This window comes from Oncorhynchus mykiss, chromosome 25 (assembly GCF_057628025.1).
Source record: "Oncorhynchus mykiss isolate SJ-2025 chromosome 25, ASM5762802v1, whole genome shotgun sequence".
Classification (NCBI taxonomy): Eukaryota; Metazoa; Chordata; class Actinopteri; order Salmoniformes; family Salmonidae; genus Oncorhynchus; species Oncorhynchus mykiss.
Window position 1 is genome coordinate 80072041 of NC_143046.1, and position 26644 is coordinate 80098684.

At 45.3% G+C, this 26644-nt stretch overlaps 1 protein-coding gene across 35 annotated transcripts in view; it reads right to left on the reverse strand.

Moving 5' to 3' along the window:
• The window catches only part of LOC110504229 (gephyrin), a 119783-nt gene that overhangs the window by 45296 nt on the left and 47843 nt on the right, over positions 1 to 26644 (reverse strand). For 8 of the 35 annotated variants that reach the window (XM_036962400.2, XM_036962411.2, XM_090221240.1 and 5 more), the window contains exons 5-10: positions 26173 to 26334; positions 25928 to 26101; positions 24292 to 24459; positions 23691 to 23825; positions 22694 to 22828; positions 5312 to 5353 (exon numbers count right to left, since the gene is read on the reverse strand). In XM_036962400.2, the coding sequence (XP_036818295.1) occupies positions 5312 to 5353; positions 22694 to 22828; positions 23691 to 23825; positions 24292 to 24459; positions 25928 to 26101; positions 26173 to 26334 (816 nt within the window). Of the gene's footprint in view, positions 1 to 1041; positions 1146 to 5311; positions 5354 to 22693; positions 22829 to 23690; positions 23826 to 24291; positions 24460 to 25927; positions 26102 to 26172; positions 26335 to 26644 lie in introns of those variants that run through there. The other 27 variants (XM_090221251.1, XM_090221243.1, XM_090221247.1 and 24 more) reach the window with 9 other exon arrangements.

Sequence of the window (26644 nt, forward strand, 5' to 3'; positions counted from 1 at the left end):
CCTCCCCTTCTCCCCTCTCTCCCTCCCCTTCTCCTCTCTCTCCCTCCCTCCCCATCTCTCTCCCTCCCTCCCCATCTCTCTCCCTCCCTCCCATCTCCTCTCTCCCTCCCTATCTCTCTCCTCCCTCCCTCCCCATCTCCTCTCTCTCCCTCCCTTCTCTCTCTCCCTCCCCTTCTCTCTCTCCCTCCCCTTCTCTCTCCCTCCCCTTCTCTCTCTCCCTCCCCTTCTCCTCTCTCTCCCTCCCCTTCTTCTCTCTCTCCCTCCCTTTCTCCTCTCCCCCTTTCTGCTCTCCTCCCTCCTTCTGCTCTCGCTCTCCCTCCCTTTCTGCTCTCCCTCCCTTTCTGCTCTCTCCCTCCCTTTCTGCTCTCTCCTCCCTTTCTGCTCTCTCCCTCCCTTTCTGCTCTCTCCCTCCCTTTCTGCTCTCTTGCCCTCCCTCCCTTTCTGCTCTCCCTCCCTTTCTGCTCTCTCCCTCCCTTTCTGCTCTCTCGCCCTCCCTGCTCTCTTGCCCTCCCTCCCTTTCTGCTCTCTCTCGCTCCCTTTCTCCTCTCTCTCTCTCTCTCTCTCTCTCTCCCGCTCTCTCTCCCGCTCTCTCTCTCTCCCGCTCTCTCTCTCTCCCGCTCTCTCTCTCTCTTCCTCCCACAATAGAGGTCATGAATGAAAGTGAGGCAAACAGAGAAGGGAAGGAGTGAATGCACACACACGCACACACCACACACACACACACACACACGAGTAAGTCATCAAGATGAGATGAGGGTCAAGCAGAAACAGATGAGTCAGCATGTTGATGAATGCCAATAAGGACTCTGATTACCTTTGGACTAAAAGAAAGACATGACTGTCAGGCCCAATCAAAAAAAATACTTACTAGGAGATGACCCAATCAGAGGGATTGATCAGCGCCTGTGGGCCAGGATTCCAATAGTGTTAACAGGACAACATGTCATGTCCTCTAGTGATAAAGTGAGCCTGTCACAGACCTGAGATGACAGGAAGACTTGCTGATGGCCCTGAGCGTGGTGTGTGTGTGTAACCATTTACCTGGTCCAAGGTAGAGTACCTAGACCGGAGCGTGATGACCTCATCCAGGTGAGCCCTGAACTCTCTCCGTGCAGCCTGGAGAAAGCCACAGGACAGTCACTCGCCTGGACCACACACACACACACGCCAAACATGGCACATACAAATTAGGCTCATCTGTGCACAAAAACACAGGTATGGCTCACACAGACACAAACACAGGTATGTCTCAAACACACACACAACCACAGGTAACGCGTACACACACAAGCACACTACCCACCAATTCCCAATTGTCCTGACACACACTGGCCAAACACACTACAAAGCAAGTACGCCTGCAGGGACTGATATGGGATGGAGACTGCAGACATTTAGCCAAACAATTGGAGCCAAATCAAATATGGAAAAACAACTCAAACTGCACTGAACCACATGGATATGACTCTACAATTTCTACATTCACTTTTATTGACTCAATCTGAAAATCCAAAGGGCAAGGAAACCCAAACTGTTTCTAAACACAAACAAGGCAAACGGTCATGGTTACCATGGTTATAATGATACCGTGACGATTAGGACGGGAGGAGATTTTTAAAAGCATCGTTCTGAGAGTGGATTAGATTTAATGCCTGAGGAATGAGTGTGAAAAAGAGAGAGGATTATATTTAAAGCCTGAGGAATGTGAGAGAGAGAGAGAGAGAGAGAGAGAGAGAGAGAGAGAGAGAGAGAGAGAGAGAGAAAGAGAAATAATGTAGAGAAGCAAGAGTTCAGAGTTGGTCTGACTGTGTGTGTCTGTTTGTCTGTGATTGTGTGTGACAGATAGTCCAGCTCAGAGCAGGACGTCATCAGTTCACACCACAACGAGAGGTTGTGGAACAAGGGAAGGATATAAAGAAGATAAACAAAACAATGATGAATAATGACAATGATAAAATAAAAAGTGTTCCAAAATAAACACACATCATTTAGTCAGTAAACACACATCATTTAGTCAGTAAACACACATCATTTATCCAGTAACACACATCATTTATCTAGTAACACACATCATTTAGTCAGTAAACACACATCATTTATCCAGTAACACACATAATTTATCCAGTAACACACATCATTTATCTAGTAACACACATCATTTAGTCAGTAAACACACATCATTTAGTCAGTAAACACACATCATTTATCCAGTAAACACACATCATTTATCCAGTAAACACACATCATTTATCTAGTAACACACATCATTTAGTCAGTAAACACACATCATTTATCTAGTAACACACATCATTTAGTCAGTAAACACACATCATTTATCTAGTAACACAAATAATTTAGTCAGTAAACACACATCATTTATCTAGTAACACACATCATTTATCTAGTAACACACATCATTTATCCAGTAAACACACATAATTTATCCAGTAAACACACATCATTTACAGTGCCTTGCGAAAGTATTCGGCCCCCTTGAACTTTGCGACCTTTTGCCACATTTCAGGCTTCAAACATAAAGATATAAAACTGTATTTTTTTGTGAAGAATCAACAGCAAGTGGGACACAATCATGAAGTGGAACAACATTTATTGGATATTTCAAACTTTTTTAACAAATCAAAAACTGAAAAATTGGGCGTGCAAAATTATTCAGCCCCCTTAAGTTAATACTTTGTAGCGCCACCTTTTGCTGTGATTACAGCTGTAAGTCGCTTGGGGTATGTCTCTATCAGTTTTGCACTTTGAGAGACTGACATTTTTTCCCATTCCTCCTTGCAAAACAGCTCGAGCTCAGTGAGGTTGGATGGAGAGCATTTGTGAACAGCAGTTTTCAGTTCTTTCCACAGATTCTCAATTGGATTCAGGTCTGGACTTTGACTTGGCCATTCTAACACCTGGATATGTTTATTTTTGAACCATTCCATTGTAGATTTTGCTTTATGTTTTGGATCATTGTCTTGTTGGAAGACAAATCTCCATCCCAGTCTCAGGTCTTTTGCAGACTCCATCAGGTTTTCTTCCAGAATGGTCCTGTATTTGGCTCCATCCATCTTCCCATCAATTTTAACCATCTTCCCTGTCCCTGCTGAAGAAAAGCAGGCCCAAACCATGATGCTGCCACCACCATGTTTGACAGTGGGGATGGTGTGTTCAGCTGTGTTGCTTTTACGCCAAACATAACGTTTTGCATTGTTGCCAAAAAGTTCAATTTTGGTTTCATCTGACCAGAGCACCTTCTTCCACATGTTTGGTGTGTCTCCCAGGTGGCTTGTGGCAAACTTTAAACGACACTTTTTATGGATATCTTTAAGAAATGGCTTTCTTCTTGCCACTCTTCCATAAAGGCCAGATTTGTGCAATATACGACTGATTGTTGTCCTATGGACAGAGTCTCCCACCTCAGCTGTAGATCTCTGCAGTTCATCCAGAGTGATCATGGGCCTCTTGGCTGCATCTCTGATCAGTCTTCTCCTTGTATGAGCTGAAAGTTTAGAGGGACGGCCAGGTCTTGGTATATTTGCAGTGGTCTGATACTCCTTCCATTTCAATATTATCGCTTGCACAGTGCTCCTTGGGATGTTTAAAGCTTGGGAAATCTTTTTGTATCCAAATCCGGCTTTAAACTTCTTCACAACAGTATCTCGGACCTGCCTGGTGTGTTCCTTGTTCTTCATGATACTCTCTGCGCTTTTAACGGACCTCTGAGACTATCACAGTGCAGGTGCATTTATACGGAGACTTGATTACACACAGGTGGATTGTATTTATCATCATTTGTCATTTAGGTCAACATTGGATCATTCAGAGATCCTCACTGAACTTCTGGAGAGACTTTGCTGCACTGAAAGTAAAGGGGCTGAATAATTTTGCACGCCCAATTTTTTAGTTTTTGATTTGTTAAAAAAGTTTGTAATATCCAATAAATGTCGTTCCACTTCATGATTGTGTCCCACTTGTTGTTGATTCTTCACAAAAAAATACAGTTTTATATCTTTATGTTTGAAGCCTGAAATGTGGCAAAAGGTCGCAAAGTTCAAGGGGGCCGAATACTTTCGCAAGGCACTGTATCTAGTAACACACATCATTTCTCTAGTAACACACATCATTTATCTAGTAACACACATCATTTAGTCAGTAAACACACATAATTTATCTAGTAACACACATCATTTATCTAGTAACACACATCATTTATCTAGTAACACACATCATTTAGTCAGTAAACACACATCATTTATCTAGTAACACACATCATTTATCTAGTAACACACATCATTTATCTAGTAACACACATCATTTATCTAGTAACACACATCATTTAGTCAGTAAACACACATCATTTAGTCAGTAAACACACATCATTTATCTAGTAACACACAATCATTTATCTAGTAACACACATCATTTAGTCAGTAAACACACATCATTTAGTCAGTAAACACACATCATTTATCTAGTAACACACATCATTTATCCAGTAACACACATCATTTATCTAGTAACACACATCATTTATCTAGTAACACACATCATTTAGTCAGTAAACACACATCATTTAGTCAGTAAACACACATCATTTATCTAGTAACACACAATAATTTATCCAGTAAACACACATCATTTATCCAGTAACACACATAATTTATCCAGTAAACACACATCATTTATCTAGTAACACACATCATTTATCCAGTAAACACACATCATTTATCTAGTAACACACATCATTTATCCAGTAAACACATATAATTTAGTCAGTAAACACACATCATTTATCCAGTAAACACACATCATTTATCCAGTAAACACACATCATTTATCCAGTAAACTCAAAAACTCAAGAAATAGCTTACAACAACGCAACAAATAATAGTGTAGAGTATCTCCAGATTTCTAAGCTCTTTGGTCACCAGTAAGATGCATGTCTAGTTGAGAGGTTTGGGGGGTCACAGTGCTGCAGTAAGGGTAGGGGAGAAGGGGGGCGGATGGAAGGATAGAGGGAGGAGAGGGGAGGGGAGAGGAGGACAGTGGAGAGGAGGGAAGGTGAGGAGAGGAGGGGGGCAGTTGTAAGGATAGAGGGAGGGGAGAGGAGGTGAGGGAAGGTGATGTGAGGGGAGGAGTGGAGTGGGAAAGGTGGTAGGACAGAAAATAGGGAGGAAAGGACTGTGGAAGGGCCACTAAGGAGGCGGGACTAGGGAATTTGACGGAGGAAGAGTGATAGAAGAAAGGACAGGATGGTGATGGGGTGATTGCCATGGCAATGCAGGTAGATTGACACATGCAGAGGTACCTCTGAGACACTATAAGTGGATGAGCAGGAGGGGAGCCGGGCCTTGGGACGGTGCCGTGGGAGAGAAAGAGAGGGAGGGAGAAGGGGGGAGGAGAAGAGATCAGAGAGATAGGAGAAAGGAGGGAGAAGAGAACAGGGTTAACACAGCAGCCAGTGGCAGCTGTCGGCAGGACAGACAAAATAGTGCCCCTAGTTGACTGGATGATTGCATCTCACACTAAATACAAGGCGGGAAGGGGAAGGCACAGTTCAAATGTCAAACTACTACTGGGACATGAGTTTTGTCCTATAGATACTCCATCTCAACAAGACCTATAGTAGGACATGAGTTTTGTCCTATAGATACTCCATCTCAACAAGACAGAGACCTATAGTAGGACATGAATTTTGTCCTATAGATACTCCATCTCAACAAGACCTATAGTAGGACATGAGTGTTGTCCTATAGATACTCAATCTCAATAAGACAGATACCTATATATAGTAGGACATGAGTTTTGTCCTATAGATACTCCATCTCAACAAGACCTATAGTAGGACATGAGTTTTGTCCTATAGATACTCCACCTCAACAAGACAGAGACCTATAGTAGGACATGAGTTTTGTCCTATAGATACTCCATCTCAACAAGACCTATAGTAGGACATGAGTGTTGTCCTATAGATACTCCATCTCAACAAGACAGAGACCTATAGTAGGACATGAGTTTTGTCCTATAGATACTCCATCTCAACAAGACCTATAGTAGGACATGAGTGTTGTCCTATAGATACTCCATCTCAACAAGACAGAGACCTATCGTCATAGAGACAATCCAAAGATGCCTGGACTAATACTATGATAAACCACCACAGTACTGCAAAAGAAAGTAAAACCCAGCTCATCAACAGAGACATCTGCTACTGTTATTGCTACAGATCAACTGTGCTGCAGCATTATCTAGTGCTAAAGGAACAACAGAAGAGGAGTATTGAGTTGGGAATGGCAGATTAGAATAGTGCTAAGACAGCGTTATGGATGGGGTCACACACACACACTTGGGCTTTAGTTTAATCAGTTCACGTATGAGTCAGGTCAGGTGGCTCCACATGCACCTTTCACCTCAGACTGAGTGAAGTGTGTGTGTAAGTGTGTGTGTGTGTAAGTGTGTGTGTGTGTGTGTGCGTGCGTGCGTGACCATAGCAAGCATAGGATCCCTGTGGTTCTTCTTGAGATGACCTCCGACTCCTTCTCCCATCAACAATCAACGTCTGGTGTGTGTGTGGTATAGGGGTGTGTGGGCGAGGGGTGGAGGACAAATCAATATTACAAAGACAAGAGGGTATGCGTGACATGGGCAGACCTGGCGCCAGAACAAATCATTTGGAAGGGCATTTGATTTCAGTAGACGGGCCCATTTCTTCACTGGTTCTCCTACGTCTCCACACATTATTTTAAAGGGTCTAATATTAAAGACCGCCGGCAGCTCATGATTTTCATGTTTAAGGAAGTTTACAATGTATCCTACAATTTCTACTGATCTGCGAGCCAGTTATAAATATTTATATATACACACCATGTTTTCCTTTCTCAAAATCCCGCGGTTAATCACTATGGGGAGAGCACTAGCCTCTGCCATACGGACACACTGTGATCCACTGGTGGCTAAAGACAGGAGAGCATAGAACTCAGAGATAGTCTATAGGCCAATGCAGCAGTAGGCCTATATACACAGTGGTGGAAAAAGTACCCAATTGTCATACTTGAGTAAAAGTAAAGATAAATTAATAGAAAATGACTCAAGCAAAAGTGAAAGTCACCCAGTAAAATACTACTTTAGTAAAAGTCTAAAAGTAGTTGGTTTTAAATATACTTAAGTATCAAAAGTAAATGTAATTGCTAAAATATTCTTAAGTATCAAAAGTAAAATAATAAATTGTTTAAAATTCCTTATATTAAGCTAATCTTTTTCATTTACGGATAGCCAGGGGAACACTCAAACACTCAAGACATATTTACAAACAAAGCATTTGTGTTTTGTGAGTCTGTGAGTCCGCCAGTAGGCAGTAGGGATGACCAGGGATGTTCCTTGATTAGCGTGTGAATTTGACAATTTTCCTGTACTACTAAACATGACAAATGTAATGAGTACTGTTGGGTGTCAGGGAAAAAGTATGGAGTAAAAAGTACATCATTTTATTGAGGAATGTAGTGAAGTAAAAGTTGTCAAAATTATAAATAGTGAAGTACAGATACCAGTGGCAGGTAGCCTAGTTACAGTACAGATACCAGTGGCAGGTAGCCTAGTTACAGTACAGATACCAGTGGCAGGTAGCCTAGTTACAGTACAGATACCAGTGGCAGGTAGCCTAGTTACAGTACAGATACCAGTGGCAGGTAGCCTAGTTACAGTACAGATACCAGTGGCAGGTAGCCTAGTTACAGTACAGATACCAGTGGCAGGTAGCCTAGTTACAGTACAGATACCAGTGGCAGGTAGCCTAGTTACAGTACAGATACCAGTGGCAGGTAGCCTAGTTACAGTACAGATACCAGTGGCAGGTAGCCTAGTTACAGTACAGAAACCAGTGGCAGGTAGTCTAGTTACTGTACAGATACCAGTGGCAGGTAGCCTAGTTACAGTACAGATACCAGTGGCAGGTAGCCTAGTTACAGTACAGATACCAGTGGCAGGTAGCCTAGTTACAGTACAGATACCAGTGGCAGGTAGCCTAGTTACAGTACAGATACCAGTGGCAGGTAGCCTAGTTACAGTACAGATACCAGTGGCAGGTAGCCTAGTTACAGTACAGATACCAGTGGCAGGTAGCCTAGTTACAGTACAGATACCAGTGGCAGGTAGCCTAGTTACAGTACAGATACCAGTGGCAGGTAGCCTAGTTACAGTACAGATACCAGTGGCAGGTAGCCTAGTTACAGTACAGATACCAGTGGCAGGTAGCCTAGTTACAGTACAGATACCAGTGGCAGGTAGCCTAGTGTCATTCTGCTCCTGAACAAGGCAGTTAACCCACTGTTCCTAGGCCTGTACTACTAAACATGACAAATGTAATGAGTACTGTTGGGTGTTAGGGAAAAAGTATGGAGTAAAAAGTACATCATTTTATTGAGGAATGTAGTGAAGTAAAAGTTGTCAAAAATATGTGTGCGTGTGTGTGTGTTTGGTATGCATGCATGTGTGTGTGTGTGTGTGTGTGTGTGTGTTTGGTATGCGCGTGTTTGGTATGTGCGTGTGTGTGTGTGTTTGGTATGCGTGTGTGTGTGTGTTTGGTATGCGTGTGTGTGTGTGTGTGTGTGTGTGTGTGTGTTTGATATGCATGTGTGTGTGTGTGTGTGTGTGTGTTCAGCTCCCCTCCAGGGCTGTAGTGTTCAGACTCATAAGCAGCCGCCTGTCTGCCCACTATTCCCCATCCCCAGAAGGTACCACTCTGGAGGCCCGCAGAACCTCTCCTCACCCCTCCTCACCCAATCTCAACCAGCCTCACCCCACTTCACCCCTCCTAACCCAGCCTCACCCCTCCTTACCCACTCAAACCCTCTAGCCTCAGTGCTCCTCACCTTGCCTGTGTTCTCCATCCAGTGAGTCTAACCACATCCAGGAGAGCAGTCTAGGGCACTGTGGCGATGCACCATGCTAGTTACACCTAATGTGATAGAAAATGTCAATGACATGGTGCAACGTAAAAACTCCCAGCAATTTTTTTTTTAAAAGGCAGAAATGTTTTGGAGTATCGGAATGTGATGGCTGATCCTAGGAAGGAGTTGTCAGTAGAACAGCTCTATAGGAATGTGATGGCTGATCCTAGGAAGGAGTTGTCAGTAGAACAGCTCTATAGGAATGTGATGGCTGATCCTAGGAAGGAGTTGTCAGCAGAAGAGCTCTATAGGAATGTGATGGCTGATCCTAGGAAGGAGTTGTCAGTAGAACAGCTCTATAGGAATGTGATGGCTGATCCTAGGAAGGAGTTGTCAGCAGAAGAGCTCTATAGGAATGTGATGGCTGATCCTAGGAAGGAGTTGTCAGCAGAAGAGCTCTATAGGAATGTGATGGCTGATCCTAGGAAGGAGTTGTCAGCAGAAGAGCTCTATAGGAATGTGATGGCTGATCCTAGGAAGGAGTTGTCAGTAGAACAGCTCTATAGGAATGTGATGGCTGATCCTAGGAAGGAGTTGTCAGCAGAAGAGCTCTATAGGAATGTGATGGCTGATCCTAGGAAGGAGTTGTCAGCAGAAGAGCTCTATAGGAATGTGATGGCTGATCCTAGGAAGGAGTTGTCAGTAGAACATCTCTATAGGAATGTGATGGCTGATCCTAGGAAGGAGTTGTCAGCAGAAGAGCTCTATAGGAATGTGATGGCTGATCCTAGGAAGGAGTTGTCAGTAGAACAGCTCTATAGGAATGTGATGGCTGATCCTAGGAAGGAGTTGTCAGTAGAACAGCTCTATAGGAATGTGATGGCTGATCCTAGGAAGGAGTTGTCAGCAGAAGTGTTCTATAGGAATGTGATGGCTGATCCTAGGAAGGAGTTGTCAGTAGAACAGCTCTATAGGAATGTGATGGCTGATCCTAGGAAGGAGTTGTCAGCAGAAGAGCTCTATAGGAATGTGATGGCTGATCCTAGGAAGGAGTTGTCAGCAGAAGAGCTCTATAGGAATGTGATGGCTGATCCTAGGAAGGAGTTGTCAGTAGAACAGCTCTATAGGAATGTGATGGCTGATCCTAGGAAGGAGTTGTCAGTAGAACAGCTCTATAGGAATGTGATGGCTGATCCTAGGAAGGAGTTGTCAGTAGAACAGCTCTATAGGAATGTGATGGCTGATCCTAGGAAGGAGTTGTCAGCAGAAGAGCTCTATAGGAATGTGATGGCTAATCTTAGGAAGGAGTTGTCAGCAGAACAGCTCTATAGGAATGTGATGGCTGATCCTAGGAAGGAGTTGTCAGCAGAAGAGCACTATAGGAATGTGATGGCTGATCCTAGGAAGGAGTTGTCAGCAGAAGAGCTCTATAGGAATGTGATGGCTGATCCTAGGAAGGAGTTGTCAGCAGAAGTGTTCTATAGGAATGTGATGGCTGATCCTAGGAAGGAGTTGTCAGTAGAACAGCTCTATAGGAATGTGATGGCTGATCCTAGGAAGGAGTTGTCAGTAGAACAGCTCTATAGGAATGTGATGGCTGATCCTAGGAAGGAGTTGTCAGTAGAACAGCTCTATAGGAATGTGATGGCTGATCCTAGGAAGGAGTTGTCAGCAGAAGAGCTCTATAGGAATGTGATGGCTGATCGTAGGAAGGAGTTGTCAGCAGAAGAGCTCTATAGGAATGTGATGGCTGATCCTAGGAAGGAGTTGTCAGCAGAATAGTTGTATAGGATCAATGGAAAGCTACAACGGCTGTGTTTAGCCTACAAGGACAGGCAGGGCTCTCCACTCCACAGGAGAAAGAGCTGCTACAGCTTGAGGAAGAGGGCAGACACACACACACACCGCCCGCTGTGGAGTCAACCAGAGCCCAACAACCCTCTACCACTGTAACTGTACTGAGAGTGAATTAAAAACATTATGAAACAGTCCTTGAGTGTTGTGCTGAATATGGGTGACGCTGTCTAACTCTCGCTCCATGTTACAGAGGAGAAACTATGTTGTTGACCATTCAGGCATCACATCCATGAGAGAGACGGGAGGGACGATTCAGTTGCTCTGACTAGTAAACAACATTGCACAATAGCCATCCCTTACTGGGTGGTAATGGGGGGCTTAAAATCAATACAGTTATACACCACAATATCATTTTGGACAATATTATGTTGATACTTTGACTCCAATTATTGATATGTAAAAATCTTTCATCCTGTAGCTTGTTCTAATATTGTTTAAATAGTAAGCCAACATGTTTTCAGCACTTTTATTTCCATGACTCATTAAAATTAATGCTCTCTCTCATTTCTCTGGAGCAGACATATATTGAGTAATACTATATGTATGGAACATCAAATCGCATTAAAATCGCAGTATCGAATCGCAATACATACAGTGCCTTCGGAAAGTATAGACTTTTTCCAAATTTTGTTACGTTACAGCCTTATTCTAATATTGGTCAAATAGTTTATTTCCCTCATCAATCTACACCCAATACCCCATAACGAAAAAGTTAAAACAGGCTTTTAGAAATGTTTGCTAATTTAAATACATTTACAAAAGTATTCAGACTCTTTACTCAGTACATTGTTGAAACCCCTTTGGCAGCGATTAAGTCTTCTTGGGTACGACGCTACAAGCTTGGCACACCTGTATGAGCAGAGTTTCTCCCATTCTTCTCTGCAGATCATCTTAAGTTCTGTCAGGTTGGATGGCGAGAGTTGATGCACAGCTATTTCCAGGTTTCTCCAGAGATGTTTGATCAGGTTCAAGTCCGGGCGAGACTTGTCCCGAAGCCACTCCTGCGTTGTCTTGGCTGTGTGCTTAGGGTCGTTGTCCTGTTGGAAGGCGAACCTTCACCCCAGTCTGAGGTCCTGAGTGCTCTGGAGCAGGCTTTCATCAAGGATCTCTCTGTATTTTGCTTCGTTCATCTTTCTCTTGATCCTGACTAGTCTCCCAGTCCCTGCCGCTGAAAAACATCCCCACAGCATGATGCTGCCACCACCATGCTTCACCGTAGGGATGGTGCCAGGTTTCCTCCAGACGTGACGCTTGGCATTCAGGCCAAAGAGTTCAATATTGGTTTCATCAGACCAGAAAATCTAGTTTTTAGGTGCCTTTTGGCAATCTCCAAGCAGGCTGTCATGTGCCTTTAACTGAGAAGTGGCTTGATTGATAAAGGCCTGATTGGTGGAGTGCTCCAGAGATGGGAGAACCTTCCAGAAGGCCAACCATCTCCACAGAGGAACTCTAGAACTCTGTCAGAGTGACCATCAGGTTCTTGGTCACCTCCCTGACCAAGGCCCTTCTCCCCCGATTGCTCAGCTCTAGGAAGAGTCTTGGTGGTTCCAAACTTCTTCCATTTAAGAATGACGGAGGCCACTGTGTTCTTGGGAACCTTCAATGCTGCAGAAATGTTTTGGTACACTTCCCCAGATCTGTGCCTTGACACAATCCTGTCACGGTGTTCTACGGAAAATTCCTACGACCTCAGGGCTTGGATTTTGCTCTGACATGCACTGTTAACTGTGAGACCTTATATAGACAGGTGTCTTTCCAAATCATGTCCAACCAATTTAAATTGTCTCAAGGATGATCAATGGAAACAGGATGCACCTGTGCTCAATTTCGAGTCTCATAGCAAAGGGTCTGAATGCTTATGTAAATAAGGTATTTCTGGTTTTACCTTTTAATACATTTGCAAAAATGTATAAAAACCTGTTTTTGCTTTGTCATTGTGGGGTATTGTGTGTAGACGGCTGAGGATTTTAATGTATTTAATCACTTTTAGAATAAGGCTGTAATGTAACAAATGTGGAAAGACTCAAGGGGTCTGAATACACTGTATTGTATCGGCACCTAAGTACCATGATAATATCGTACCCTGGCAATTCCCAGCCCTACTACTTAATCAGTATTTAACTGCTTTCAACAGCACTGACACGATCCTCAGCTTTAGGCTGCCAGTACAAAGCACCATAGACCCAGAGCAAATCACAAATTACACTATATCGGGATGAAGCTTCAGTACAGAAGAATCTAAGGCCTGGCTTTCTGCACCACATCCAGAAACTGCAGTAAGACAGCACTATCATCTGTGGATAACATCTGAGACCATGTCACCTAAAACCTCTTTATCTAATACAGTTCTCTCAGTCTATTATGTTCCTATGAATCTATTCAGATTCAAAACTCAAACAGACATTTTGTGAGGTATCTAGCTACAGGTTTTAGAAAGCCCAGATTAACAACGCTCCTGTGTGTTACTATACCCCAGGAAGAGTAGCTTCTGCATGAGCAACAGCTACTGGGGATCCTAATGAATAAATAACAACATAGATGGAGATGTGAGTGGTAGCTAGATAATTGACTACAGTATTGTACAAACTGAGCTATAACACAAAATACACAATGAATAATGCACTTTTGACACAGTCACATAACACACACACACACACACACACACACACACACACACACACGTAATAAATCAACTACACATAAAGAGCCACAATCTCCCATCCCCTTCTAATGCACACAAAAACAATGACCCCCTTTGCCCACTAACATGTGCAACGAGAGCTAGCAAAACACAAAACACCAGTCAGTCCGTCAGGAGAGAAGAGAAGATGAGGCAGGATGCTTACCATGCTTTATCCTGCTTCTGAGTAAGAAGATGTAGTCTCCCACACGCTCACTGGCACACACACAACACAGACAGGCTCAGAGAGGAAGGAACTGACAGTGAGAGAGGAGGGAGCATAGAAGGCAGAGAGAGCACAACAGGCAAAGTGAGAGAGAGAAAGTGTGGGATGGGGTGAAAAAAAGGAGTGAGGGAGGGTGGAGAATAGAGAGAACAGCAAGAAAAAAACAGAGGAGAGAGAGAGAGAAATAGAATATCCTAATATTTGATATGATTTGATATGGTTCTCTTTTAGTCCTCATTTGGACTAACCTTCCAAGAGTCGTTAAACATTAAAATACTATTTATAATACGAACACATTTTCACCTATAACACACTATTACAAACAGACATAATACACCAACATATTGACCAGATAAATAACAGTCTAAAAAGAGATATTGATTCTTCATCTAGTATAGTCCAGCACAACTTTCCTATGTATTATATTTAAATGGTATTAAAGTATTGTTTGAATGTATATATTGAAAGCTTTCTGGTTTGCGCAGATAAATTATTCAATTTCTTTATTACTCTAAATATAAATGTTATTTTGCCTATTTCTATTTTCTGTCTGGGTAACACATAGATGGTGGACAACCTATTCTTAGTATTGACTGAATGTCTGTCTTTCACCAACTGAATACTGTTGTGAATAGAGTTCAGTTTTAAATGGTGTATATTATGAAATGAAATAAGCATTTTTTTTTCACTTATCTTGTTGATTGATGACCAACCAAGAGCATTGAGCGTGACTACAACAAAAAAACATATCTCCACCTTAAAACAATCCTTGCTGCTTTGTTCTGTGCAATCGGCAGCCTCCTAATGTCACTTGCTGATGCATTTCCTCAAACCACAGAACAGTAGTTCACCTGACTCCCAATGCATGCTTGGGTTGTTTGCTTAAGTATCTTTCCAGGTAAATATGTAGCTATCCTTCTGATCCTGCATGCTGTTTTAATAATATTTTTACATAGATGAGTTATTTGAGACGACCATGATAAGCAGTTGTCTAGCTGAACTCCTAGTAGTTTGGTTTCTGCCACTTCTTAAATTTGTACTCCTCCCATACTTAATTGTATTCCATGCTGTGTTGGCCTTTTCCTGGTGGAACAGACCAACATAACCTTGGTTATCTTGGTGTTCAACAAAACAAGTTTGTTCCAGCAAACCCACTCCTGATATTTTCCAAATCTACTTGTAGAGCTTGCTGTACCTGTTGAACCGATTGTCTTGCTGTATAAATGGTAGGATCATCTGCAAATACAGTAGCTTGAGTTTCAGATAAGCTATAAGGAATGTTGTTGGTATATATTAAGTAAAGAAGTGGCCCAAGGCAACTGCCCTGCGGTATTCCACAGTTTAAAGCATGAAGGGAAGAAAATGAACTATTGATATAGGTGGACTGTTTCCTGTCAGTTAGATATGACTGTTCCAAATTCAATGCTACCCCCTGAAAACCATAATGCATTACTTTTGTCAAAATAATTTCATGACCCACTAAATAAAAAGCAGCCCTAAAATATAAAAATTGTACACCCACAAACCTGCCATTATCCACAGCATTGAGCCACTGGTCAGTCATGTCAATGTTACCCCACTCTTCCACCAAGGCACCTGCAAGTTCCCGGACATTTCTGGGGGAATGGCCCAAGCCCTCACCCTCCGATCCAAAAGGTCCCAGACGTGCTCAATAGGATTGAGATCCGGGCTCCTCACTGGTCTATGGCGGAACAATGGCATTCCTGTCTTGCAGGAAATCACGCACAGAACGAGCAGTGTGACTGGTGGCGTTGTCATGCTGGAGGGTCATGTCAGGAGGAGCCTGCAGGAAGGGTACCACATGAGAGAGGAGGATGTCTTCCCTGTAATGCACAGCGTTGAGATTGCCTGCAATAACAACAAGCTCAGTCCCATGATGCTGTGACTGACACAGCACCCCAGACCATGACAGACCCTCCACCTCCAAATTGATCCCACTCCAGAGTACAGGCCTCGTTGTAACGCTCCTTCAACGATAAACGCGAATCCGACCATCACCCCTGGTGAGACAAAACTGCGACTCGTCAGTGAAGAGCACTTTTTGCCAGTCCTGTCTGGTCCAGCGACGGTGGGTTTGTACCCATAGGCGATGTTGTTGCCGATGATGTCTGTTGAGGACCTGCCTTACAACAGGCCTACAAGCCATCAGTCCAGTCTCTCTCAGCCTATTGCGGACAGTTTGAGCACTGATGAGGGATTGTGCATTCCTGGTGTAACTCGGGCAGTTGTTGTTGCCGTCATCCTGTACCTGTCCCGCAGGTGTGATGTTCGGATGTACTGATCCTGTGCAGGTGTTGTTACACGTGGTCTGCCACTGCGAGGTACGGACATTGCAATTTATTGCCCTGGCCACATCTGCAGTCCTCATGCCTCCTTGCAGCATGCCTAAGGCATGTTCACGCAGATGAGCAGGGACCCTGGGCATCTTTCTTTTCGAGTTTTTCAGAGTCAGTAGAAAGGCCTCTTTAGTGTCCTAAGTTTTCATAACTGTGACCTTAATTGCCTACTGTCTGTAAGATGTTAGTGTCTTAACGACCATTCCACAGGTGCATGTTCATTAATTGTTTATGGTTCATTGAACAAGCATGGGGAAACAGAGTTTAAACCCTTTACAATGAAGATCTGTGAAGTTATTTGGATTTTTACGAATTATTTTTGAAAGACTGCTGAAAAAGGGACGTTTCTTTTTTTGCAGAGTTTAGATATATGTAGAGAAACCGATGCCAGATGGATTCTCTTCTTCCTGTATACAGTAGGCACTGAGGACTATTCCCCTCTATCCCAGCCTTCATTAAGCACTGAGGTCTATTCCCCTCTATTCCAGCCTCCATTAAGCACTGAGGACTATTCCCCTCTATCCCAGCCTTCATTAAGCACTGAGGTCTATTCCCCTCTATCCCAGCCTCCATTAAGCACTGAGGTCTATTCCCCTCTATCCCAGCCTCCATTAAGCACTGAGGACTATTCACCTCTATCACAGCCTTCATTAAGCACTGAGGACTATTCCCCTCTATCCCAGCCTCCATAAGCACTGAGGACTATTCCCCTCTATCACAGCCTTCATTAAGCACTGAGGTCTATTCCCCTCTATCCCAGCCTCCATTAAGCACTGAGGACTACTCACCTCTATCACAGCCTTCATTAAGCACTGAGGACTATTCCCCTCTATCCCAGCCTCCATAAGCACTGAGGACTATTCCCCTCTATCACAGCCTTCATTAAGCACTGAGGTCTATTCCCCTCTATTCCAGCCTCCATTAAGCACTGAGGACTATTCACCTCTATCACAGCCTTCATTAAGCACTGAGGACTATTTGCCACCAAGTGGACCAGCTGGCTAACACACACACACAGGTGTTTTATGAGAAAGTATGTGATAGAGTATCAGATGTGTGCGTAGGAGTGTTAAGGTCTACCAGGGTCTGTGGCTGCACAAGGCTGATACTGTAAATATGTAGAATAGAAACTCTTTAATCACAGGGACTGTTTCAGAGTGGAAGACCTTCTCCCTCTTTGTCATGCTCATATGTCTTTTCTCTTGCTCATATCTCTCCCGCTCTCAAATCCCTCTCTCTCTCCCTTATATATATATCTCTCCCTCATCTCTGTTTCTCTTTCTCCTCCACATGCCTCTCTTTCTCTCTCTATAATTTGTTGGCATGCCGAATCTACCGCTGTACATTATACTATATATATATATATATATATATATATATATATATATATATATATATATATATATATATATATATATATATATATATATATATATACACATACATATATATACACATACACACACACACACACACACACACACACACACACACACACACACACACAGTATAGAAATGTTCTAGCCGAACACAGGTGAGAGAAGGAGTTTTACAGGCTGCCCTTGAGCAGACAAACCATCCAACACGCTCTGCATACAGTATTTCTTGTTTCACCCCTGGTTCCCACGAGACCAGACTTCTCTTTTCCCAGTGTCTCCCTGTGTCTCTCACTGTTGACAGCTTCTGTTTAAAAAACACCATGTCAGAGAAGCTAGAGACAGGGTTAGGGCTACTGTAGGACAGGGTTAGGGTTAGGGTTACTGTAGGACAGGGTTAGGGTTAGGGCTACTGTAGGACAGGGTTAGGGTTAGGGCTACTGTAGGACAGGGTTAGGGCTACTGTAGGACAGGGTTAGGGCTACTGTAGGACGGGGTTGGGGCTACTGTAGGACGGGGTTGGGGCTACTGTAGGACGGGGTTGGGGCTACTGTAGGACAGGGTTGGGGCTACTGTAGGACAGGGTTAGGGCTACTGGAGGACAGGGTTAGGGCTACTGTAGGACAGGGTTAAGGCTACTGTAGGACAGGGTTAAGGCTACTGTAGGACAGGGTTAGGGTTGGGGCTACTGTAGGACAGGGTTAGGGTTGGGGCTACTATAGGACAGGGTTAGGGCTACTGTAGGACAGGGTTAGGGCTACTGTAGGACATGGTTAGGGCTACTGTAGGACATGGTTAGGGCTACTGTAGGACAGGGTTAGGGCTACTGTAGGACAGGGTTGGGGCTACTGTAGGACAGGGTTAGGGCTACTGTAGGACAGGGTTAGGGCTACTGTAGGACAGGTTTAGGGCTACTGTAGGACAGGTTTAGGGCTACTGTAGGACAGGGTTAAGGCTACTGTAGGACAGGGTTAGGGCTATTGTAGGACAGGGTTAAGGCTACTGTAGGACAGGGTTAGGGTTACTGTAGGACAGGGTTAGGGCTACTGTAGGACAGGGTTAGGGCTACTGTATGACAGGGTTAGGGCTACTGTGGGACAGGGTTAGGGCTACTGTAGGACAGGGTTAGGGCTACTGTAGGACAGGGTTAGGGTTAGGGCTACTGTAGGACAGGGTTAGGGCTACTGTATGACAGGGTTAGGGTTACTGTAGGAAAGGGTTAGGGCTACTGTAGGACAAGGTTAGGGCTACTCATCGTGGACTTATTCCTGGTGTTGTTATTTTTCTCTCTGCATTGTTGGGAAGGGCCTGCAAGCATTTCACAGTTAGCGTACGTACACCTCACCTCACCATGTGGAGACAGATACAGGCTTCCCCAATGGAACACCTCACCATGTGGAGACAGATACAGCCTTCCCCAATGGAACACCTCACCATGTGGAGACAGATACAGCCTTCCCCTATGGAACACCTCACCAGGTGGAGACAGATACAGCCTTCCCCTATGGAACACCTCACCATGTGGAGACAGATACAGCCTTCCCCTATGGAACACCTCACCAGGTGGAGACAGATACAGCCTTCCCCAATGGAACACCTCACCATGTGGAGACAGATACAGCCTTCCCCTATGGAACACCTCACCAGGTGGAGACAGATACAGCCTTCCCCAATGGAACACCTCACCATGTGGAGACAGATACAGCCTTCCCCTATGGAACACCTCACCAGGTGGAGAGAGATACAGCCTTCCCCTAAGGAACACCTCACCATGTAGAGACAGATACAGCCTTCCCCTATGGAACACCTCACCATGTGGAGACAGATACAGCCTTCCCTATGGAACACCTCACCATGTGGAGACAGATACAGCCTTCCCCTAAGGAACACCTCACCATGTGGAGACAGATACAGCCTTCCCTATGGAACACCTCACCATGTGGAGACAGATACAGCCTTCCCTATGGAACACCTCACCAGGTGGAGACAGATACAGCCTTCCCCAATGGAACACCTCACCATGTGGAGACAGATACAGCCTTCCCCTATGGAACACCTCACCAGGTGGAGAGAGATACAGCCTTCCCCTAAGGAACACCTCACCATGTAGAGACAGATACAGCCTTCCCCTATGGAACACCTCACCATGTGGAGACAGATACAGCCTTCCCTATGGAACACCTCACCATGTGGAGACAGATACAGCCTTCCCCTAAGGAACACCTCACCATGTGGAGACAGATACAGCCTTCCCTATGGAACACCTCACCATGTGGAGACAGATACAGCCTTCCCCTAAGGAACACCTCACCATGTAGAGACAGACTCAACACAAGTTCAAGACGTAAAGAGAAATGTAGGCACTGAGGTATGGAATGATCACAGTGTCTGCAAAGCCACAATCCTCCAAAGAAATATACCTAGCTAAAATCACGACATGATGAGAATGGGTTTGGTGGTGAAAGACAAAGTATACCATCCAGTCTGATCTAGTCAAGTTACACCTCCTCTCTCCGGTCTGATCTAGTCAAGTTACACCTCCTCTCTCCAGTCTGATCTAGTCAAGTTACACCTCCTCCCACCAGTCTGATCTAGTCAAGTTACACCTCCTCTCTCCAGTCTGATCTAGTCAAGTTACACCTCCTCCCACCAGTCTGATCTAGTCAAGTTACACCTCCTCCCACCAGTCTGATCTAGTCAAATCATACCTCCTCTCCTCTCACCAATCTGATCTAGTCAAGTTACACCTCCTCTCTCCAGTCTGATCTAGTCAAGTTACACCTCCTCCCACCAGTCTGATCTAGTCAAGTTACACCTCCTCCCACCAGTCTGATCTAGTCAAATCATACCTCCTCTCCTCTCTCCAGTCTGATCTAGTCAAGTTACACCTCCTCTCCTCTCACCAGTCTGATCTAGTCAAGTTACACCTCCTCTCTCCAGTCTGATCTTTTCAAGTTACACCTCCTCTCCTCTCACCAGTCTGATCTAGTCAAGTAACACCTCCTCTCTCCAGTCTGATCTAGTCAAGTTACACCTCCTCTCTCCAGTCTGGTCTAGTCAAGTTACACCTCCTCTCCTCCCACCAGTCTGATCTAGTTAAGTTACACCTCTCTCTAGTCTGATCTAGTCAAGTTACACCTCCTCTCTCCAGTCTGATCTAGTCAAGTTACTCCTCCTCTCCTCCCACCAGTCTGATCTAGTTAAGTTACACCTCTCTCTAGTATGATCTAGTCAAGTTACACCTCCTCTCTCCAGTCTGATCTAGTCAAGTTACACCTTCTCCCACCAGTCTGATCTAGTTAAGTTACACCTCCTCTCTCTAGTCTGATCTAGTCAAGTTACACCTCCTCTCTCCAGTCTGATCTAGTCAAGTTACACCTCCTCTCTCCAGTCTGATCTAGTCAAGTTACACCTCCTCTCCTCTCACCAGTCTGATCTAGTCAAGTTATACCTCCTCTCCTCCCACCAGTCTGATCTAGTCAAGTTACACCTCCTCTCTCCAGTCTGATCTTGTAAAGTTACACCTCCTCTCCTCTCACCAGTCTGATCTAGTCAAGTTATACCTCCTCTCTCCCACCAGTCTGATCTAGTCAAGTTACACCTCCTCTCTCCAGTCTGATCTTGTCAAGTTACACCTCCACTCTCCAGTCTGATCTTGTCAAGTTACACCTCCTCCCACCAGTCTGATCTAGTCAAGTTACATCTCCTCTCCTCCCACCAGTCTGATCTAGTCAAGTTACACCTCCTCTCCTCCCACCAGTCTGATCTAGTCAAGTTACACCTCCTCTCCTCCCACCAGTCTGATCTAGTCAAGTTACACCTCCTCTCCTCCCACCAGTCTGATCTAGTCAAGATACACCTCCTCTCCTCCCACCAGTCTGATCTAGTCAAGTTACACCTCCTCTCCTCCCACCAGTCTGATCTAGTCAAGTTACACCTCCTCTCCTCCCACCAGTCTGATCTAGTCAAGTTATACCTCCTCTCACCAGTCTGATCTAGTCAAGTTACACCTCTCTCCAGTCTGATCTTGTCAAGTTACACCTCCTCTCCTCTCACCAGTCTGATCTAGTCAAGTTATACCTCCTCTCTCCCACCAGTCTGGTCTAGTCAAGTTACACCTCCTCTCTCTAGTCTGATCTAGTCAAGTTACACCTCCTCCCACCAGTCTGGTCTAGTCAAGTTACACCTCCTCTCCTCCCACCAGTCTGATCTAGTCAAGTTATACCTCCTCTCTCCCACCAGTCTGGTCTAGTCAAGTTACACCTCCTCTCTCTAGTCTGATCTAGTCAAGTTACACCTCCTCCCACCAGTCTGATCTAGTTAAGTTACACCTCCTCTCTCTAGTCTGATCTAGTCAAGTTACACCTCCTCTCTCCAGTCTGGTCTAGTCAAGTTACACCTCCTCTCGCTAGTCTGATCTAGTCAAGTTACACCTCCTCCCACCAGTCTGATCTAGTCAAGTTACACCTCCTCTCCTCCCACCAGTCTGATCTTGTCAAGTTACACCTCCTCTCTCTAGTCTGATCTAGTCAAGTTACACCTCCTCTCGCTAGTCTGATCTAGTCAAGTTACACCTCCTCCCACCAGTCTGATCTAGTCAAGTTACACCTCCTCTCCTCCCACCAGTCTGATCTTGTCAAGTTACACCTCCTCTCTCTAGTCGGATCTAGTCAAGTTACACCTCCTCTCTCCAGTCTGGTCTAGTCAAGTTACACTTCCTCTCCTCTTTCTCCTACCACTCTCCGTCTCTGTTCGCTCAGCAACATTGTGAGGAATAGAACACAGGTAGTGTTAGGACATGAACAGCAGCACTATGTATGTCTGGTTTGTTTGTTTCCATGGCCACAGTGCAGTTTGAAACTGATATAAACAACCTATCAATCAAAAGACTGAACGGGACACTCCAGCAGAGGTCATTCGTCCGCCCCTCTGTGTGCTGTGACCAATCACAGGACGTTTCTACAGTATGGGGATAGGATGGAATCGAGGTTAGGAGGAGGAGCCTGTAATTCCACCCAATTAACGGACAACATACTGGACATGATCTCAGAGTTACAGAACTAAAGGGATCCAATAAATTACCTCCCAAAAAAACATGGAGGAGGGGAGAGGGAGGGAGTCAAGAAGCAATAGGCCTCCACCTCCAAGCCTTGATGGGTCAGAGTGAGGGGGAGGCAGCAGCCAGGTGGAAGGAGGGAGGGTAGTGTTAGGATGTGAGAGGACTGGGCATGGCCGGGTGAGTGGCAGGGGGAGGGGTAGATGGATGGGCAGTGGGGTAGGTTTAAGAATAGTTACAGGAGGTGTCTTACTTTGGGTGTGGGGCAGGAGGCAGTGGAGAGGCGCGAGGTGGCCTGGGCACGTGGCGACTCGGAGGGCGTGGTGCTCAGAGAAGTTGTGTCTCTGGGAAGAACCTGCACACCCCTAGAGATTATGCTGTCTGGGATCTATGAAGAGAGAAGTTATATATCTAGTTATATTTACTACACACACACACACACAGAAAAAGAGAGCGGGTAAGCAATATCTACAACACACACAAGTAGTTATCTTATCCTCGCACAGTAAATGAGAGGAAAGCTGTGTGTACAAACAGCACTGTAATCTCTACTATAACACAGATAAAAGACACCTCGAAAGCACACACAGATTGGTCAGTCAGTCTGGCCAGTCAGTCATCTGTTTTCTGATTGGCCAGGTAGACTTTTGTAATAACTGTAACAATATAAATACATTCTAAACATCATTAAACACTAGTTCCAGATGCATGTTAAACCCTGTGTGTGTGTGTGTGTGTGTGTGTGTGTGTGGCTGCAGTGCGAGTGTGAGCCTGAGTGTGAGCCTGTGAGGAGACAGACAGGCCAGGCAGGCCCACAGTTTCCCCCCAGGGCTGCTACTGTGGATGTGTGGATCTGCGACTGTGATCCGCATGGCTCATTTGAGCGGTGCTAGTGGGCCCATAGGCTTTACTGGCAGCCCAGCACTGAACCCCACTCTGCTAATTAGCAACACAGGCTAACTCAGTTAGCGCTAATAACACTGTCCGGGCTACACCTAGCGATACACCACCCGTCATGACCTATACAAGATGGGGTGAATCTCAAAAGTCCTTCTTCATTCCTCGCCTCCTCACCTCCTAAGATTCCTCTCCTCGGGGAAAGGACGGGATCGAGCACTTTTGAGATACATGGTGCTCAAGTTTGCAGGGAGGAATTATGGGATGGGTGAGGTGCAGAGTACAGTGGTATGTGATGTAGGAGCGACGTGTGACATGAGGGTGGGTGGGTGGGCAGATTTGAGGGGTCTTACCGTTACCGGCTGGTCTCCAGAGCAGGAGCAGGTGTAATGAGGTGGGGCAGGGGGGAGGTTAGATACCAGACCAGGTAGATAGTGGCTACCTTTAGCCATGACAACAGCATGGTTATGGTGCTGGGGCTTCCCCTTCTGGTGATGGATGGTCAACACAGGATGAAACATGAATACACACATAATAGGCACGCACACACGCATATACACACAGGCATACACACACAGGCATATACACACACACACACACGACAGGTAAACACACACACTGACGTACTGATGTATCAAAATGAAGGCTTAGCACACGTGCGGTAATGCAGTGAACAGGAAGATCGGTTTCTAATGCAGCAAACACAATACATGTATTCTGAGACCTAGCTCCATTCTTCCTCTCTTATCACTCACTCTCCATTTTCCTCTCCACCCATTCATCTTCCTCTTTTCCTCTTCCTCTATCCCTCTATTTCTGCTAGATCTCTCTTCTTTTCTCTGGGTCAAATGATCATAATTCATTTTATAAAGAACTTCTGGGCTGAAATATCCATGTTGAAGTTAACTTGAGAATTCTAACATGAGAAACAGCAACAGGCCATTGTGTGTTTACCTTGGCAGCGATGGCGGCGGCGGTGATGTGCGAGTTGTGTCCGTGGGAGTGGGAGTGGGTGTGGTGGTGGTGGTGGGCGTGGTGGTCCTCGGTGGACACCAAGCATCTGTCCTTCATCTTCTCATCATCCTCATCATCATCATCATCATCATCCTCACACTGCACACCCTTATAATAATAATAGACTTTATTAAGAAAACACCACAACTCACGATGCTGGATGTCATAAATGGATAAAAGAACCACTGTAAAAGCATCTACAGCTATTAATTCAGATAAAAGTTAAGTACTGCTACAAACGGAGAGACTTCTGGGAGTGGAAATTATGTGATTATGGTGCAGGAAATAAGCATTGTGAAGCAGTTTTACTTCATGTAGGGACCTCCTCTCATTAGCATGTCGGGACGTCCTCTCATCAGCATGTCGGGACCTCCTCTCATCAGCATGTAGGGACCTCCTCTCACTAGCATGTAGGGACCTCCTCTCATCAGCATGTCGGGACCTCCTCTCACTAGCATGTAGGGACCTCCTCTCACTAGCATGTAGGGACCTCCTCTCACTAGCATGTAGGGACCTCCTCTCACTAGCATGTAGGGACCTCCTCTCACTAGCATGTAGGGACCTCCTCTCACTAGCATGTAGGGACCTCCTCTCACTAGCATGTAGGGACCTCCTCTCACTATCTTGTAGGGACCTCCTCTCACTATCTTGTAGGGACCTCCTCTCACTATCTTGTAGGGACCTCCTCTCACTATCTTGTAGGGACCTCCTCTCACTATCTTGTAGGGACCTCCTCTCACTATCTTGTAGGGACCTCCTCTCACTATCTTGTAGGGACCTCCTCTCACTATCTTGTAGGGACCTCCTCTCACTGTCTTATAGGGGCCTCCTCTCATTGTCTTATAGGGGCCTCCTCTCATTGTCTTGTAGGGGCCTCCTCTCATTGTCTTGTAGGGGCCTCCTCTCATTGTCTTGTAGGGGCCTCCTCTCATTGTCTTGTAGGGGCCTCCTCTCATTGTCTTGTAGGGGCCTCCTCTCATTGTCTTGTAGGGGCCTCCTCTCATTGTCTTGTAGGGGCCTCCTCTCATTGTCTTGTAGGGGCCTCCTCTCATTGTCTTGTAGGGGCCTCCTCTCATTGTCTTGTAGGGGCCTCCTCTCATTGTCTTGTAGGGGCCTCCTCTCATTGTCTTGTAGGGGCCTCCTCTGAATTTCATTTAAGAACCTCCTCTCATTAAGAGTAGGGACATTTCATTATCAGTAGGGACCTCTCAATATATAATGTAGGACCTCCTGTTAATATCATGTAGGACCTCCTCTCATTACCATGTAGGGCCCTAAATTATCATGCAGGGTCCTGTCATTATCATGTAGGGACATCCTCTCATTATCATGTATGGGTGTCCTCTCATTATCATGAATGAGAGCATTATCATGTAGGAACATCTCATTATCCTGTAGGGTCCTGTCATCATCATGTAAGGCCCTCTCATTATCCTGTAGGGTCCACTCATCATCATGTAGGGTCCTCTCATTATCATGTAAGGCCCTCATTATCATGCGGTGTGGGATGTGTTTATCACCCTCTGTTTCTTCAAAAAATAAATAAACGCAATGGAGGAGAGCCAAGGAGTGTCACCTTGTCCTCTGTCTGGGTGCAGGCAATGCTGTTGAGGGTGAGGGGTGGGGAGAGGGGCGGTGGGGGTGAGGGCAGGTCCTCCAGAGCCTCATGGACATCCTTCACCTTCACAACCGCATCCCTCAGCAGGTCAATGGCGTGGGGCAGAGCTGGAAGAATGAACTGGAAACACTCCTGTAGGAAGAGAGTTAGGGGTCAGAGGTCAATGAGAGTACACACACACACACACACACACCAGATTTTACCTGTGAGCCCTTCTTGCTGCCAGGTAGGTTGATGATGAGGGTTTTGCCTCTGATTCCACAGACAGGCCTGGAGAGCATGCCCAGAGGTGTGACCTGAAGGGAGCCCATCAGCATAGCCAGGGCCATCCCTGGAGCCTCGCGCTCTATCACCTCTTTGGTGGCCTGCAGCATCGGGAAGTAGGAAGGGACAGAGTGAAAGGGAACACTGGTTACAGTACTGAACAAATATTACATTCACCTTCAGCAGGGTCAGGGATGGGCAACAGGGTCTAAGGCCAGGGCTGAGATTACAGCCTAACTGGCAACAAGGTCTAAGGCCAGGGCTGAGATTACAGTGTAACTGGCAACAAGGTCTAAGGCCAGGGCTGAGATTACAGCCTAACTGGCAACAAGGTCTAAGGCCAGGGCTGAGATTACAGCCTAACTGGCAACAAGGTCTAAGGCCAGGGCTGAGATTACAGCCTAACTGGCA